Genomic DNA, 19,259 nt, shown 5'->3' with positions numbered 1-19,259 from the left:
AATGAGTTGTTTTTGAAATTGTTGTGGTTATCTCATAGTTGAGCATTTGGGAATTCTCCTAAGCTAGTTTGGTTCTACACTATTGAATATGACATTGAATTCTTTTGGATTTGCATTTGTCAACTTATCTTTCTTAATGGTCTAGGTGATTTCTAGATTGGGAATTAGCAAGCCACTAAGATTAAATTGTACAAGGCCCCTAACCATTCAATACAACTCTTTAAACTCGCTCATCTATTGATTTAATAAATGTCCTCATCTTAGTCTTCTAATATGCAATAATTAAAGCCATCAAGCATAAGAAGTCTAGAGATTGAAGTTTATTCCCTCTTAAGCAATTCAATAGCTAAATCATCACCTAACTAATCAATTGCTAATTCTAATACCAATTGTAGACATTGAGTTACTTATCGATTATTAGTTAAGTTGCAACTTAATAACAATTGAAAGAGTAAAAATAAATATGCACACAATCATTGGTTCTCCAGTTAGAAAAACCTTTCCTACATTTGTGAAGCCTTATGCAAAGAGTAAACCAACATTAATCAACAATACAAGATATGATTTAAATTCAACTCACTCTTCAAGTTACAATTTTACTCCTATAAATCAACTAAGATCACTCTCTCAACTAAAACTTTCCCCTAGAAAACTTAGTTACAACCTAAACATGAAACAATTTGTTTAGAACATAATTGCACTAAAAAACAAGTTCCTGACAAATTCATAATCAAGTAAACAAACCTTTTTTAAATAAGCATTGTGAGCTTGCAAATATTCAACTAGTGTAAACATGATATCGCTAGAATTATGCTTCAATAAAACTTCCATATGGCATCAAATAATCAAATATTACAAGAATTGCACTTCTATAGAAAATAGATCTCATTTTATAAATTAACACAACCAGATAAAATCTTCAAATAACTCCTTATTTGATTGATATTCAACTTGATCCACTCTACTAAATTGTTGCTTAAAATCTTCAGATGTAAAAAATAAATAATTTTTTCCAATCATAAGTATGCAGCATGTATGTAAATTACTCAACCATTTAATTACAATGCAAATTACAACTTCCAAATAATTACAAATTCTTATGCGTCACCTCATGATTACTGAAGTTTCACTTTCTAATAATAATATCGTGCTCCAAATGCAAGATTTTATTCACGAAAAATGATATCTAATAATTAGTTTTACAAACCAGTATTTGTAATCCTTCATTTATTCCCTGCACATATACACAAACATATAATAATCATAAAACTCATGCAAAACAGGGGCATTGGACATAACATTCAGCAATCAGTTAATACAGGAATCCTTCCAAATTTTGAGCAACTGAGCCGTTAAGTGGAGCCTTTCTAAGCAAATTAAAGTCTATAAGCAATTGCCACCTCCTATATATCCATATACACATAAACATCATCTAGCCATCATGGAGTTTTCGAAGATTTAAAGCCAACTTCGAGACAGTTCACTGATCGCCTTAAGAAATAATTATGTATCATTTTGATGGTAAATACAAACATAAGAAACAAAAGGTGAAACATCCTAGCAAGAGAAAAATAATCTCAATGCAGTTGGTATGCAAGCAGCATTTCAAACAAAGTACACAAGGATATCACGATAGAATATGATTCCTTTTTATTGATCAGGATTTTTGTTCTGCATATACTTGCCCCCTTAGTCCCCAACTTTGATATCATTGAAGAATGTTTGAATTGCACCATTGGACTTTAGAGGTCCTGCAGCCAAGTTTTCCTTTCCCCAAACAAATTACCTATTATCCCCTTAAATCACTGGTTCTTAAGCTGAATATTACTCTCTATCCTCTTCATGAGGGGTTCCTTTAGACTATCCCTTTAATTGAGAAAAAAAATTAGAAATAAAAGAAAAGTAAATTACAGGTAAACGTAAGCTATTCAGCTGCTGTGTCGTCCACAGATTTTTTATACTCTGGCTTAAGTTCGTAAGTTCCTTGGTTACTGCCTCTCTTATTGTACACGCAGAGCTCATTCAGTATCTCTTTAAGGAATTGCTGCAAAGAGATTAAAGCAAAAAAATTTCACACACATATGAACTACCTACTAATAAATCACATCCAGACATAACTGTATAAAGTAAAAACAAGAATTGCTGAATATAAATCACCAGAAAGAGAAGTCTACAACTTCTTGGCAATAAGTCCTTTCATTTTAAAAACAAATTGCAATTTATACATGGGTAAAATTAAAAATTGCAACAAAAAATTACCATTACAGACCATAAGATATATTCAGTTGGAAGAGGAAGAGGAAGAAGAAACACAGCTCAAACAAAGAGGTAAACATGACAAGATGATAGAATGTAAGGTAAGAGGCTTACAGCAGGCTGATCTGTCTCTTGGACAAGTTGCTTTAAAGCCCAATTTGGTTGTCTCTCAAACAGCTTGAACATTATATCTTCCAATTCCCCACGATCCCTTCTTGTTCTTTTCATTTCTGGTTGTTTAACAGGCGTTGTTTTCTTCTTTTCCTGCACAGGGACAATTGAAAATAAGAATTGTCAATGTATACTCCCAATTCAATACTTGTGTACATTTAAGAGCAAAAAATGGCTAATATCATTCTCTAGGCACATCTTTAAGTACCTTGGTGTTGGATGAAATCAGACCAACCATTCCAGGCATCGGCCTCATGTGCACTCCACGGTCATTATCAATAACCTTTAAAATGCATTAAGAGACATAAGTAACATGTTTGCATCATAATAACTTGAAATAAAAATACCACAGAGCCAACCCAATGTATATTCACTAACCTACCTGTATTTGTCTGTTCTTTATCATGGACTTATTTGTCCTTTCACGACAGAGCCTCCCATACTCCTCAAGGTTTTGCTCATGTGGTTTCATGTCAAATTTATGCTCAACTTTTCCTTCCATTGCAACCCTACCTATAATGAGAATAACAATATATATATTAAATAAAAGCACAAATGAAATTCTCAACCTCCCCTCCCTCAAAGGGAGAGAGAGAGATGAAGTAATCACAACCATAAATAGACATAATAATGCATTAGCTCCTATTGTGCAACACAGCACACCAAAGTTGCGGATTGTTTATTTTCCAATAGTTATGTGTAGTAACTTCCTAGAATAGCCTCTAAGCATGTTCCCCCACCCTTTCTTGCATCGGTGAATGGTGATATAGTAGCATCATACATTCTAGAAAAAGCTGCACTCCTTGAAAAAGCTTCAACTTAAAACTGATCAAATTTTCTTCATGATACACAATTGATTTCAACATGCTCATTGAGAACAAAAAGATTCTAAAACCATATTTTGACATTTAGAAAGAGTTTGTGTTACATACGTGAATTTGGGATTGATAGTTCAGCTCATCAAAGGGAGATTGAAACCTTAGGACTAGTTAGAGAGACTCACATTTCTTAGGGGTTTTTGATAGTGCTTGCCTTTGTTTTATTCATCATCCCTTTAAACAGAGATGACAAGAATTAAAGTATATCAAACTAAATAAAGTTCTATCAATCAAAAATTCTATTTTAGGAGTCCTAAACTACTTTTATTCTAAGAGTCCTACCTAACAATTTCTCCTAGAGTTCTACATAACTTCTAAGTGTCCACAACGATAATCATGTTCTTAAACCCCACAATAGTGTGGAGTAGCTAAGCATAAAAATCGCTACCTTATTGAAACAACTGCACAATACTTATTCATAACAAAATACCTCGTCAATTTTTTAAGGGATGCTATGCATGTTATGTGATTAACCATATGATTTCTATCTTACAAAACCAAGCACTCCATTATTTTCCTTGGTCAACCTTCTTATCCTATTTCTATCCAAGTTTTTGGTTGTACTTGTTTTCTTCATAACAATGCACCAGGAAAAGATAAATTTCTTCCCAAAACTATCAACTAAGTCTTATTAGAATATTCTCAGCATCAAAAGGGAAACAAATGTTATGATCCCATTACTCGCAAATATTGTATTTCTACATATGTAACCTTTCTTGAGGCAACTCCATATTTCTCCCCTCCATCCCTAACCGAAATGGACATTGTTGATGCTCTAGCTCCCATATTTCCATTGCTAATAATACACCTTCCCCTAAACCTCTTCAAGTTTATTCTCATCGCTTCACTTCAAATGCTCCTAATCTTTCTTCTACAGATACAAGTCAGGTAGATGTTCCCAGTTACTCATCTTCTACGCTAACATCTTTTCCATCTATAGTAATGCTTCAAACAGAAGAAAACACTCCACCTATTACTCTCAGAAAAGGTATTCATTCTTCTCAAAATCCTCAACCGATTTACAATTTTTTGAGTTATCACCAACTATCACCCACTTATCATGTCTTCACCTCATTTTTATCCAATATTTCCATTTCTAAAACTGTTAGTGCAGCAAAGACTAATCCTGGATAGCAACAAGCCATGGCGTAAGAAATACATGCTCTTCATGCTAACCACACATGAGATCTTATTCTCTTACCATCAGAAAAAAAAAATATTGTTGGATGTCGATGAGTATACACAGTTAAAAGTCAGTTCAGATAGAAAGATAGACCAACTTTCTCTCCGATTGCCAAGATCACCTTGGTTCGCCTCTTGATCTCTCTTACTGCAATGAATCATTGGACTATTCATCAGCTCAACATTAAAAATGATTTTCTACATGGAGATTTAAATGATGAAATTTATATAGAGCAACCGCCTGGATTCGTTGCTCAAAGGAAGTCCAGATTAGTATGGGGATTGAGGAAATCTCTGTATGGTTTAAAGCAACCATCAAGAGCTTGACTTGGACGGTTTAGAGTAGTCATTCAACAATTTGGGATGAAAAGTAGTGAAGCAGCCACTCTATATCCTATCATCTTAACACTCAGGGCAAGGGCATTTATCAGGTTGTTTATGTGGATAATATTGCTATCATAGGTGATGATTAAGAAAGGATGGGCCAACCCAGGGAACATCTTTTAGAACACTTTCAAACTAAAGACTTGAAAAACTTGAAATATTTTCTGGGTATTGAAGTGGCACAAGCAAACACAGGCATTATTAACTCTCTAAGGAAGTATGTGTCGGATATATTGGAAGAAACGGGGATGCTGGATAGAAAACCTATTGATACGTCAATGGATCCCAATGTCAAACTTATTCCAAGAGAAGGGAAGCCCCTAAAATATCCTAGCCAACAACGAAGGTTGGTTGGGAAATTGAATTATCTTACTATCAGACATCCAGATATTTCTCCAATGAGTGGGATCAGCCAATTTCTTCAAGCTCCATGTGATAGTCATTGGAATGCAGTAATACACATCATTTAATTTGTCAAAGGTGCTCCTGAAAAAGGTTTGTTGTACGAAAATAAGACACAAAAATAGTTGGCTATTCGAATGCAGACTGGGCAAGATCTTCCTCAGATAGGTCTACTTCAGGATACAGTGTCTTCATTGGAGGGATCTTATTATCATCAAAAAGATAAAAGCAAGATGTGGTCGAAAGGTCAAGTATAGAAGCCTAGTCACTAGTGAATTTATCTGGTTGAAACAACTTCAGAAGTTAAGATGTAAGGTTGATAACCCAATGAAGTTAATATGTGATAATCAAGCAGCACTTCATAATGCTACAAATCCGGTGTTTCATGAAAGGAAAAAACACATAGAGATAGACTATCACTTTGTCAAACAAAAGACCTTGTTAAAATGCATTGCTACTAGTTTTGCTAATTCTAACTATTCGCTAGCTGACATTCTCACTAAATCTCATAGAAAACCTCGGATTGAGCATATATGTAACAATCTAAGAGCACTGATCTATACGCTCCAGCTTGAGGGGGAGTGTCATGATACGGTATAATGTAGTGATTCTCTGAATGATATTAGGGATTATAATTGTGAATTAGGCTGTCAATTAGGGTTGTAGTGATTACTTACCTTATTTTGTACATGCTTCAAGTTTTATACATTTGTTTTCAGAAAATTATGTAAAATTGGCCAAAAAATTAATGTGATTAGTTTTTATAAATCTATTGATATAATATTTAAAGCTAAAGTTTTTATAATACTCTTTTTGAACTTTCTAGATTTTTAAAAGTTTTATACATTTGTTTTCAGAAAATTTTTTAGAATCAATACCAAATTGACAAAATTTAAGAGCTTAATTTGTTATTATATCAATCAAAACTATTTACAATTGATGAAAAACATTAATTACCGTAATTAATTGTCCTTAATTGCTCACTTTTAAAATTGAAAGGGATTAAATTTTTTTAAGAGGGACCAATTTGCTCAATATCGAAATTGAGTGGGACTAGAGAGGTGTTTTTACCAAATAACAACTAAGCTTTTCCTGTCAGCAACTCCTAAAAGCCCAAACATGTCCATACTAATAAAAAACTGCACATTTGTAACAATAGAAGGACTAACAATTGAGTCCCTATCATCTCCAATATCCATTTTACTAGGTAAACCATCAACTTTAGACCCATTATACTTCTCGTTTGTCAGCGCCATTTCAAATTTCTCACCAGCAATAACAATTTTAAAAAAATAACTAAGCTAAGCTTTTTACATCTGCAAATTCCAAAAACCCAAGCATGTCCATAGTAATAAAAAAACTACACATTTGTAACAATAGGACTAGCAATTGAGTCTCTATCATCTCCAATATCCATTTTACTAGGTAAAACATCAACTTTAGACCCATTAAACTTGTCTAGATTGAAGGTTTTCTGGATCAGGTTTAATGAAAAGGATGGGTTGTAGGATATGAATTTAGAAGCTATTAATGAATAAGACCGGGGACTGAAGTTGGCTGTGACCGCCATGGCTTTTGTTGAGATGGTGTAGGAGGGTTTGATGTAGAGGATACGGAAGAGAGATAAGAAAAGGCTTTCTTGTTCACATATAATCAAGCTCCTTGCATATTTCTTCTCACCACTCTGCCCCCTACTTTTTTGCCATTGTTGAGAATCATTGACTCTGATACCAAATTGTTACTTCGGTGAATTTCAAATTAATAGTTCAGCTCATCAAAGAGAGACTGAAACCTTAAGACTCATAGGAGAGACCCATATCTCTTTAGGGGTTTTGATAAAAATTTTGCTTGCTTTTGTTTTATTGATCGTCCCTTGAAATGGAGATTACAATAATTTAAAAAAGCATATCAAGCTAAATAAAGTCCTACCAAACACAAATTTTATTCTAAGAGTCTTAAAACAACTTCTTTTATTCCAAGAGCCCTACCTAAAAATTTCTCCTAAGAGTCCTACATAACAGCTACTAAGCATCCATAAAAAATAGACTAATTGGCACCATCCATTTAGAAAGAGTTGCAGTCCTTGAACAGGCTCCGCCTTAAACCAATCAAATGCTCTTCACAACACACATTCAATATGCTCACTAAAGAACTCCAAAAATATACTAAATATGCATTTAAAGGTATACATAGTCTCCCCTCATAATCTTTTTACGAATAAAAAGAACACTCACAATTAACTTGTGGACAGCATACCAATTCCTAATATGCACATTATTCTGATTAAACCCTCAATGCTATACAGCAACAAGTGCACCATGTATCTAAGAAAATATTCACTAAATCATGAAAGTAAGAAACACTCCCAGTGTAGTTTTTATAAGAAAACCACATTTTGAGGTAAATTGTTACTTCAAGTTACCGTACAAAGTGACAACAAAAAGGGATTGAATTAGATAACACACAAATGAATACTTGAGAAGCAAAAGAAAAAAGGAACCATAATTCTTACCCTGAGTTGTTTCAGAGAAAACGGACATAGGAACAAAGTCTTTAAACATATTCAAGGCGTAACTCTTTGGCATATTTCCAATCTCAGATCCAGCCATCTCCATAGTAAACTGATCATCAACTGATAAACTCGTGAGAAATAAGAAAACAACAGAACTAATAATACAACTTAAAACGTATAACAAGAATGTCATTCAAATCTTTTACTTGGTAGATTATAGAATCAATAACCAAGAAACCTCTTTTACCACAATTAAAGAGCCAATTCACCATTAATAAAAAAGGGGTATTATCTAAAACTTGTAATTAAGAGTTCCAAGTTGCGAATTCAGGGTTAAAAAACTATCATCTTCAAGTGTTTAGGGTTAGAGTACCTGCATAGAAGAAGGGTCATCGGGTTTGCGAGGGTCGAGAGAGAGGACAACCTTGGCGACAGGCTGTGAATCGGAAGAAGAAGCGGTCTGACTCTTCCATGGTTTGGCCACAACGACCGGACACTTCATTAACCAAACCGATCTATCAGCTTTTCCAGTCTCCAAAAAGCCGCTATTACTGTGATCTTCGTCCATCTTCAAGCTCTTCCTCTGCGAACTGATCAAAATTCCTCTTATTTCACGTTTACCAGCAAGGCAGATTTGGCAGAGCCTGGAAATTTCCTTGGTCAGTTTCTTCTACTTTTTGCTGCCAGAAGACTGACAGCAATTGTTTTTGTTCATTCACGGTATTAAATTTACGAGTTGAGGAATGAATTGGACCCTGACGAACCGCACGGAACGAATTTAGGGAACCGGATTTGTCGTAAAGCTAGTAATGGGCCTAATGGTATCAAAAATAGAGAGAAAATTTAGCTGAGGTTGAAGCCTGTCCGGATCTCATGGGCAGGACAGCTCAGATTGAATCGAGTCCACTATTTTTCAATTTTTTTATTCAACATCAGATTTAAGTAATAAAATTTTAAATAAAATCTGAGAATTGGGATGAGGAAAAACTCCTTTTTAAGTTTAACTAATCCCTCCCAAACTTAGAAATTTAATAAGAAACATCCGAATTAAATTAAATTTAATTGTTTTATTTTTGAAATAAATAAAAAAAATGTTTTATTTTTATTTTAGAATAAATAAGATTAATTTTTTAAGTTTAAACTTAAAACTTAATTGAGATGTTTAATTTATATGGTCCTAGATAAAAATTAATAAACACATTACATTTTCTAATCATCAAAAATAGAAATTTTTTATCAAATAAATTTAGATTTAAAAAGTATAAAAATGTACTAGAGTTACGACTTATAATTTGTCTATAGAAAAAAATGGGAACTAATGAAATTTCTCATCCACATGGTTTTGAAATCGTCATAGAACTTAAAGCTAAGAATATTCTACTTAAGTTTAACAATAATAAATTATAATTTTATATGTACGGAGATATATATTATATTTATATATTAAGGATTTTTTTATAAATATTTCAAGGATGGATGAGGCATCGGATCATATTACAACCTATCATATTCGAATTTTTTCTCAATTCATCCCGACATGAAAATATTTTAATTTTACAAACTAATTAAAAAATTAACATGTGTTTTACTTATATCGTATTTGTTTTAGAAAAAGTATTGTATGATTATCATCTTTATCCTTTTAAATTTTTTTAGAAGAAAATGCTGAAAATTAGAAAAAAAAATTAAATTTGTCATTCTTTTATTTTGAAAGAGATAAAAATAATTTGAAATCACAGTTTGCTACAATCCATTCTCTTTATTTTAGTTTTTGAAAATTTTTTTTGGGCAAAAGTTTTCAAGATTATTAAATACATCGTATTAAAAAATTAGCATAAATGCTACTTTAAAAAAAAATTAGTGAATTGAATTCAACTATCAAAAAAGAAAATGAGCCTTGAGCGTTTGGGATCCCCTCTGTCTTTGAATCTGGAAAGAGCAACAAAGAAGTTAAGATTCGAGATCATAGAGAAAATGATGACGATAAAATGGTGCTTAATGAATCTTTGCCAATTCGAATGATGGTGGTGCATCAGGTGATGGAAGCGTTTTGCAATTTCTCTGGCAACGGAGTGAGCAATGAGAAAACTACTATGTATTTCACGAAGAATGTTTCTAATCAAATGAAGGATCTGATAAGTGGAGGATTGGACTATAATTCTGCTGAAGATCTTGGGAAGTATTTGGGCGTCCCCATTTTTCATTGACGAGTCACGAAGGCTACTTTTCAGTATTTTATCAACAATATGAAACAAAAGTTAGTCGGCTGGAAGACGAGTGCTTTGTCTTTGGCTGGACGAATTACACTTGCTAAAGCGGTAGTGTCAGTCATACCTATTTATGTGATGAAATCAATCGTTGTTCCAAAAGGTCTTTGCTAGGAAATGGAGAAAATAATCCTCAACTTTGTGTGGGGGAGCACGGATGAAAAACGGAAGATTAGTCTAATTAAATGGGAAGAAGTGTGCAAACCAATTAAAAGTGGTGGACTGGGATTTAAAATTTTGAGCAAGCAAAATGATGCTTTCTTGATGAAGATAGGTTTCAACCTTATTCAACAATCGAATCAGCGTTGGATCCAAGTTCTTCGTACCAAGTATAAATGTGTTGAAAAGGTACCACAAACTTTGCACACAAATTATGTATCGCGGTTATGGAAAGGAATGAGTAAAGTCTGGGAAACTGTCAGGGATGGTGTAATTTGGAATGTTGGAAATGGTAAGGTTGTTGATTTTTGGAGAGATGAATAAATAAAAAATCATGGGAAATTGAATATGGTATGTTTGAATCCGGATTTGCTACCCAATGAAACTGTGCTAGTTTATAGTATGGTTAACAATAAAGGAAAATGGGATATGGATGTCTTAAAAAGCATGTTGCCATCATCCTCTGTTGCATATATTACTGCAGTTAAACAACCTATGGCGAATGATGAGTTCGAGGATAAACCTGGTTGGAAATGAAACAAAGGAACTGTCTTCACTTCTAAGTCATCATATGAATTGTTGAGCGAGGAATTTGATCAAGAAATTTATAAGAGGTGGCAGGTGATTTGGAAGATTAGGGGGCCACAGCGAGTGAGAGTATTTCTTTGGCTTGTAGTTCATGAAAATTGCTAACGAATGCGGAACGATAGAGACGACATATTACAATAGACCCTTCGTTTAATCAATGTGGAGCCAGATTGGAGAACATAGATCATGTTTTGCGAAAATGTTTGCCAACGACTGACCTTTGGAGTTGAGTGGTGAAGAGTGGCAAATTGAATGAATTCTTAGGCCTTAGCTGATTGGGTTCATGTAAACTTATCAAGGTCGGAATACTTTGCTCAATGATGAAAACTGGGAGGTGTTTTTTGGGGTGGCATGCTAGAGCCTATTGCTGCGAAGAAATCAAGTTATCTTCAATGATAATTTTTCTGAGTGGAAAAGCACGCTGGACAAGGCAACGCTTTAAGTCTAGAGTTTTGTGATGCGACTCAAGGTACAAACGGAAAAGATAACAGGGGAAAAGAGAAGATATTGTAGCATATTTGTTGGTAGCGCACTAAATCAGGATGGCTCAAAGTGAACACAGATAGTGCTAGACTACTCAAGCGTGGTTTTGCAGTAGATAGAGGATCGGTCAGAGATGAAAATGGTGTCTAACACTCAGGATTTACAAGAAATATAAGGATATGCATCACTATCAAGGTTGAATTACAGGGTATCCATGATGGGTTGATATTAGCAAGGAAGATGGAGGCAAGATGAGTGATCTTAAAAACAAATAGGTTGGCAACATTAGACCTTGTTTGTGAAAAGAGTGAGATGAATTACGACAGTGCTGTTCTACGAAATGTCAAAAGAAAGATTGTTGGTGATTGAGATATTGATCTCAAACATGTGTTTCGTGAAGAAAATTGACTAGCAGATAGTATGGCGACCATGACCTTTAATTTGGAACTGAGTTTTAGTGTCTTCCCACAGCCACCTAATGAAAATTTTCAAATTCTACATAAAGATTTAGAAAATTTTCAAATTCTACATAAAGATTTAGATGGTTTTGTAGTGCCTAGAATAATTATAGTTTAAATACCAGTGATTTTCTACATTTACCAAAAAAAATAAAAATACATCGCACTCATATGGTTACTTGTATAGGGCGGACCAATGGCTGGATCCAAACATTAATTTGATTATTGCATAATATTTGCAGGTTCATGCTATTGTAGGTATCATGTTTGGTTCTTGTATAAACAAATAAATATCACTGATTTTGCTCGTTGTCTTCAAAGAAAAAAAAAAACCTCTATCAATCGACTGTTAAATTACATTGCATGATACAAAAAAGAAAAGTGTCACAAAATTATTCATTTCTTCCAATTAACAGACATACAACAATCACCAATGTGGAAACACAATGGCTATGTTAACAAATTACAACTTTGACTAGCGGGGGGGAACGTGAACAAAGCCTTTGTCTTCTCTAATCCCAACAAACAAGTTCACCACTTCATATACAGAACCTCTAAAATATGAGTTTAAATCCCTACCTATAGGACCAAGGGAATGTATTTTTTAATACTCCTTTGTGTTTGTTCTTTCATTCATCTTCGGCATCAAGTGATGCAAATGAAAATGGCTGAAATTTATAACCGTCTCCTTCGTAGAACTTATTCTGAAACTCAACCCAATGAAGCCTCAAAGCGTGTAAGAATGCGCTGAGGGTTTCCATCACTAGTAACACACCAACTGTTGCGCATATAAATACAAATATACCGATGATAAGAATGAAGATATTGTTGAATCTGCAAAAGAAAGCAAATGATAATAATCAGTCCTTTTTAATTAAATTCAAAATACTTACTAATGCAAGAGAAAATGTTTTGAGGAGAAAAGTAGACTACTCCGTACTCACCCCCAGGCCAAAAGTAAAACCTTGTCATAAAATACACTTGACAACTCTGAATGGGCTAGGCTGTAAAATGTAAAATCAAACAAATCAGATGCAGTCAAAGAGGCCTTTCTTTGCAAGGGACTTGAAGGTTTCAAGTGGTTAGAATCTACCTAAGAGCCCATAAACGCAGATATGAAGCTGTATTCGACACTGCTCCAAGCACAAATTCGATAGTGTGTATAAGTTGGTGAACAAAGATCTCACTGAACTCAAACTCTTCATGGCTACTGGAACCATGACGTACTTCCATTTCATCAGACTCATCGAGGCTATTTTCTAATAGGGCATAAGATTGACCACGGTGCCTCTACATCAATAAGAAATTATATATTAAAGCATTTGATAGAAGAATGGAAACCAGTTGAACTTTATAAAGCATGGGCTATACAATGAAAGATATTGTTTATAGTGGAAAAAACAGAAAGTGCTGTCCACATACTTCCTCATGTTGCTTCTTTAAAAGAAAAGGCTTTGGAAATAACATCCACGGTACAGCAACTAGAGCCGCTAGCAGTAATACAATCTGTCAAAAAGCACAAAATCCATAAATCTGATGTCAAATAATGCAAGAGAAAACATTCGCAAATTTAGGAATACAGAACTAAACCTGGAGGAACTTCTGACCAAAGAAAAGTTGATTTTCACCAAGATCATCTGTAGGACTCAAGAACATGTATATCATCACGTGATAAAGATCAGCTTGAGAACCAATGCACCATTTCACAACTATGAGGAGTGACAAGTATCCGAACAGACTGTTCAGAAAGATCATTTGGGGAAGGAATTGGTACCTAAACAATGTTTCAATTTATTGAATAAACACATTAGTCAAAATCACTATATTTTTGTTAAGGCAACAAACAATAACACATTTTCAAAAATGATATAATTAACAAAAAAGCTTTGCTCGTTGTGCCAGGGCACACTGAGACACAGGTATGTTCGTCACTAGTAACCTCTTTTCAGTTTCAATTTCTTTTTCTTTGGTTAAACAATTTCTTAGTATTTAAACTGAGATAAGCATTTTGCCAAGTACTCTACAAATGCAATTGTTGTGACTCACCGAATGTTGAGTTCATTTCCCGAAAACTTTGCATTGAAGTAACTCAAAATGATTCCAAGATTCATCTGAGCTACTCCAAGCAAAATTGACATCTTCATCTTCAGTGAGTTGAGAAATGGTAGCTCACTCCGAGTACCATGCCACTTAGGATCCACACCAAAAGGATAAGTGGCACATACTTTTACTAAGCCTGCTGTAGAAGCATCTCTGCAAAGCAAAGAGATGAATGTAAGTAATACAGAAAGGAAAGACAAAAAATTTTCAGGTTCTCTCCGTATACTCCAATCATACAGACAACTACCTACCTGCAAGCAGGATCACGACATCCATAAGCAGAGGGCCCAAACAGTTCAAATGGGACCGAAAAAAATTCATTGTATATCAATCCTGTGTAGATTGAGAATAATGCCATCATCATAATAACATAGCGACCACCAAAAATCATCTCAGTGATGTCTCCAAGTTTCTGTTTTAGGTTAAAAGAAAATTAAAATAAAATAAGTACAAGAAACAGTACAATTACCAAGAACATGAAGACCAAAATTACAAGGAAGCTATTCACAAGTTACCTGACTAGAAAACTTTTTTTCTTTGATTATGAAATATGATGTTGCCAAAAACAGGCATATACCATGGCCCCAGTCACCAAACATAACAGCAAAAAGGAAAGGGAATGTGATGATTGTGAATACACCAGGATTTGCTTCTTGATACTTCGCAATCCTGCAATAATATTAACTCAGGTCAGTTCTTTTCCATGATAATTTCATTTAGAAATGGCATTTTAACAACCCAAGTAAATATGCAATAGCAATAGAATGTCTAAACTAAGAAGAAAATATCTCTTTTGAGACTGAGGAGTTAGGGACATGGATTGCCAGAACCAAGATATTGTGAATTCCACAGAGCCGGCTTATCTTCTTGAATGCAATAGCAGCAACTATCAAATTGACTAACCCATATGCATCCACGATTTCTTGGAAAGCAGAACTAAATTTGTTGGTTTGGAAATAGGTAGGAGGAGATTCCTTTGTCTGGAGAATATGAAATATGGTCCCAATTTGTGAGTTGCTGTCAACAGTTGCCCGCTGTAACACATTTTGAATCTGCAAAATCAAGGGTAGATAATCATTTTTCAACTTTATTATTGCAATTAAGCAGGAATACCATGCAGCAGAGAAGAAAGGATTACAGGTTCAAAAAACCGACCTTGTTTGTTGCAAAAACAGGGCACCAACCTTCTGCAACAAGACATTTTTTTGTAACATCTATGCTGAGCATGCTCAAAGTGTGATAAATGGATTTTTCTTTCTTCACCTACATAAATTAGAAAAAACGTTGAGTGAGTTAAGAAAACATAGAGTTCAAAGGAACTTAATAAGGTTAAATAGAGGAGGCAAACTGCAAGTTTTGAGCAGTTTTGTGTTAGGCCATTTTGGGTTCCAATCATTTCAGGTTCAAAATATCTTGGGTTTGGTATTTTGGTCAGATTTTGGGGTTCATTCTTCCACCTCTTAGGTTAAATCCAGCCACAGAAACTGACATGCAATTGTACGGATATGACGTTCAAACATAGATAGAAGCATATGCTTTAAAGAAAAGAAGGAATAAAATCAATTTCAACAAACCAAATGGCTCCACTGCTCAAAGTGATAGGCAATTGTCTGTAACAAGTTGGTCTGGTGCACAAGTCCAACATCTATAGTAGTTTTAAGCTCTTCAAGTCTTCCAGACACCTGCATATAAGAGGGGTTAAAAATTCAGCCTATCTGACAAGAACTTAATACCCAGATACCCATTTCATACGCACATTAAAATGATAAAAGTACGCAAAAAATCTAATAACTTTTAAAATGTTCACATGAAAGGTTAGAGCAATGATTTGGCATTATGTTCAAACATTGGAGAGAGAGATAGAGAAAAGTGCAACTTTTGAATGCTACTATGTTCAGGATCTAAGCATATCATTAACTTATTATCATCTTTAATTATTATAATATAAATAGTTTCCTTCCAACAACACTACCCCTTCTCAATGTGCTTATTTTTGTTTCAGCACAACTTTAGAATTGGCTCTGCCTTCTATTCTGTTAACCAAAGACAACATATTATTTAAACTTCTTCAAGAATTAAAATAAAGTAAAAAAAATCAATGCAGGCCAACAGACAAATTAAAAAAAACCTCTCAATGAGCAAGGGCAGATATAGATTTAGACTGATTGGTGGTTTCCATTACATCATAATTGTTTCAACCCCAACCCCTTTCAAACCAAAACAACTAGAGAGAGAGAGAGAGAGAGAGAACAAAAGAGATACATATAAACAAAAAGTGAAAGTAACAACAAACTGCTTGCAGAATCCTTAAGCTTCGAATTCCATTTAAATGATACCCTGATTCTCTGCAATTTCACAATCATGTAAAGCATACCTCTGTAATGATCTGAAATTGTTTGCTTAGGTCTTCTATGAACGGATATCTGTTTGCTCCAAAAGCTTCACAAATTTTCACAATTTTGATCCTCGCCCTTTCACCAGAGTAAAAGAAAACAAACACATTTTTCTCAGCCTGTAATTGCAAATAAAATGGTAAAAGGTTCTTAACTTTGATTAACAGGAGATGATTTCGGTAAAACACACTCATAGGCACAAGTTGCAAATCGATATCAAACAAACAAATCTAATGAGTGAAGAAAGAACTAAACAAAAGTAAGCATGAAAACAAAAGTAAGTGAAAGACTAAGAAATTCTGGATCTACAATGGTAAATGCAGGAATTAACCTTCTCCCCAGATGCAGGATCAGTCACAGAACCTTCAAGTACAGATTGCTTCAAGAAGACATTCCCTCTGGTAGCCCGAAATAGAATTCTTTCAAAAGCCAATGATTTCTCTCTTGGGACAAGACCAGTAACAAATCCCAGCTTAACTTGCTTTGATGGATCAGTGACCATTTCCTACAAAAATAAACACCCTAAGCATCAGCAAAGAGGAATAAAAGGCATCAGATAAAACTAATATAGAAAATGACCAAGCTGAAACTATACTTGCTCCAGTAATAATGGACTGTCAATGGATCCTTCACCCCTTTGCTGAGCTTCGACTTCTCTCTGCTTAGCTGCAGCAATGCTTTGAGCTGAGTGAAAAAACTCACCAGCCTGAAATAGGAAAACAATACCACAGTAATCAATCATTACAGAATCATAAGGCTTCTTCTAGAAAGCGAGGTGATAAACCAATTTTCACACCTGCTGCCTAAAGAAAGGTGATAAGCCTTTGTACAGAAAGAGGGAAATAACTAATCACTCTACTGCTTTAATAACCAGATAATGCATGAAATTTTAGCATACCTTCTGGACAACTAGCTTATATTCTATTAGTTCATTGTAACTATGTTGCAACTTCTCATGATTTGCATTCATCTCCATCAATTCAGCTTCAAGCTCTCCATGTTTCACCTACAAATACCACATATAAAGTTGTGTTTCCATATAATAAATAAAACTGTTAAAATAGAAAGTATCCATTATTACCTCTAAGTTATCTAAATCAACATCATCACTCATAGCAGATCTAGTCGAGGGTGATAAACCAGCCTTCGTCATCTGTTCCTTGAAGAAACGTAGCTTGCGTGCCATTTCCCCGCATCTCTTGATCTGCATGACAGAATATCCAAGCATTTAGAAGATTTATAAGATCATTATGAATTGATATCAAGGTAGAGTTTCTTATCTAAAATTCCACTATTTTCAGCAAAATTATCTTTTAATTTCAAATGTGCACATTTTTGAGAATGAAGATTTCAAATCAGGATTCAAAACTGCCATTTGAGGGCAGAATCTCATGAAAATAAATTAAAATTGTAAAATATAAAGGCTGACCTGTGTAGCATACGTTCTCTGGAAAGGGCTCTTCTCTGAATTAAGCTGCAAGAAAAAATATTTTTAAAAGAAAATAGGCGAACGTAAAACATATTAAATCTAAAGATTTTCAACGATAATTAAAAATTCGAAAAAGAAAATCAAGAAATTGGAAGAAACTAACGTCTTTGAATTGAAAGAAGCCGAGATCACCGAGATAAGAAATGGAGCGATGAGCTGATTCAATCGGGATTATGAGTTGCACCAACTGCATTGGCTCCGATCGCAGCAGATCCATCGTCGGACGATGCGTTCCCCCTCCCATTATTATAAAAATCTAAAGAATTCTTTAAAAGTACAATTAATATTATTTATGAAAAATTAAATCTACATAAAAATGCGTAATTAATGTACAAGGAATTTCGTAGCCGGAGAAAATTGGCCGGAGATCGATCCTCTGGCGCCTCACGACTACTGGTGAATGGGGATGTTCGGCTGGTTTGCTCGTTTCTCGTTTTTATTCTTTCCCGTTTATAATGTTTCCGTTCTTCCGTCATTTTCACGCGCTGTTTTTTTTTTTTTTTGAGTGCTCGGTAAGGAAAATTGAAAATGGCAGGAAAATTGAAAGTAGCTATACGGTGTCGTTTTAATGAGACCTCTTCTATTCCATGTTTAAAACGCGGTCTCTAGTCGGTTGTCATATCCAACGGTGGTCCATAAAAAGTCAAGACGTACGTCAACTGGCCCTCCTTTTTTTTTTTTTTTTTTTTGGGAAGGTAACTGGCCCTCCTCTAATTTTAGGGCCTTTGGTATAAATTTGTAGTCTTACTAGTTAAAATAACTCAAAAATATAAAAAATAAATAAATGAAGCTCTCAACAAAATTTAACAATTAATTGAGGCTATTAAGATAAAAAGTTAATCAACCAAACATTTTTGTTAATATTGATCAAATTTGATCATTAAATTTTTTTGACCTGATTGACAGATCAATTAAACGGTGACTATATCTACATCATGCTAACATGATAAAATGCCACATTAGTAAATATTAAAAAACAAAAAATTCTAAAAATTAATTTTAAAATTAATTATTTTAAAAAATAATTTTTGGCCTTAGCCTACTAATATATTCATATATGAGTTCAAATATGAACTTAGATACATTATACAAATCTTAAATTCCTTTCTTTTTAACTCTTCTATTAAGGTCATGAAAAATCGTATACTTAAATCTCAATTTTATAACTTATGGCTCATTGTTAAACCTTTCTATTAGACGCGTATTCTTCTAATTTGGTAATATTTTAACATTTTCACTTTAGAACACATTCTCGATTTATAACTATAACCACATCTTATTATCAAAAGGGAAATAACTCAAATACATAGGAACCCTTCCACAATACACTAAAGAGCAAATAGTGCTATGTAGCAAATCACGTCCCTCCCGAACTCACCAAGTGCCAAGCCACCAAACACACCAAGAGAGCACCAGAGTGCTAAGCCCAAAGGTGACATATAGTGCATGTGATAAGAGCAAGCCCGAAGGCATAAAACTTTGGATACAAATTTCCAAATATTGAAATTTAGGTACACATAATTCCCTATTGGCACAA

General features: G+C 34.1%; 2 protein-coding genes across 2 annotated transcripts; both read right to left on the bottom strand.

The window, feature by feature from the left end:
- Nucleotides 1-1,627: 1,627 nt before the first annotated feature.
- Nucleotides 1,628-8,713, bottom strand: LOC107922337 (transcription initiation factor IIF subunit beta). The gene is made up of 6 exons (XM_016852332.2): nt 8,159-8,713; nt 7,786-7,894; nt 2,810-2,940; nt 2,636-2,710; nt 2,371-2,520; nt 1,628-2,044 (listed from the first exon to the last, which is right to left on the bottom strand). The coding sequence occupies exons 1-6, from the start codon at nt 8,351-8,353 to the stop codon at nt 1,925-1,927; spliced, it is 780 nt and encodes a 259-aa protein (XP_016707821.2). The 5' UTR covers nt 8,354-8,713; the 3' UTR covers nt 1,628-1,924.
- Nucleotides 8,714-12,122: 3,409 nt separating this feature from the next.
- Nucleotides 12,123-18,165, bottom strand: LOC121219581 (V-type proton ATPase subunit a3). Its single transcript, XM_041097996.1, has 18 exons — nt 17,826-18,165; nt 17,663-17,707; nt 17,315-17,437; nt 17,132-17,239; nt 16,829-16,939; nt 16,565-16,738; nt 16,215-16,352; nt 15,415-15,522; nt 14,996-15,103; nt 14,744-14,892; nt 14,356-14,509; nt 14,092-14,252; nt 13,787-13,993; nt 13,331-13,514; nt 13,163-13,246; nt 12,834-13,030; nt 12,685-12,744; nt 12,123-12,574 (listed from the first exon to the last, which is right to left on the bottom strand). The coding sequence occupies exons 1-18, from the start codon at nt 17,964-17,966 to the stop codon at nt 12,370-12,372; spliced, it is 2,457 nt and encodes an 818-aa protein (XP_040953930.1). The 5' UTR covers nt 17,967-18,165; the 3' UTR covers nt 12,123-12,369.
- Between the last annotated feature and the right edge of the window lie 1,094 nt (nt 18,166-19,259).

This window comes from Gossypium hirsutum, chromosome A01, assembly GCF_007990345.1.
Source record: "Gossypium hirsutum isolate 1008001.06 chromosome A01, Gossypium_hirsutum_v2.1, whole genome shotgun sequence".
NCBI classification, from domain to species: domain Eukaryota; kingdom Viridiplantae; phylum Streptophyta; class Magnoliopsida; order Malvales; family Malvaceae; genus Gossypium; species Gossypium hirsutum.
This window is presented reverse-complemented; position numbering and strand designations above follow the sequence as displayed.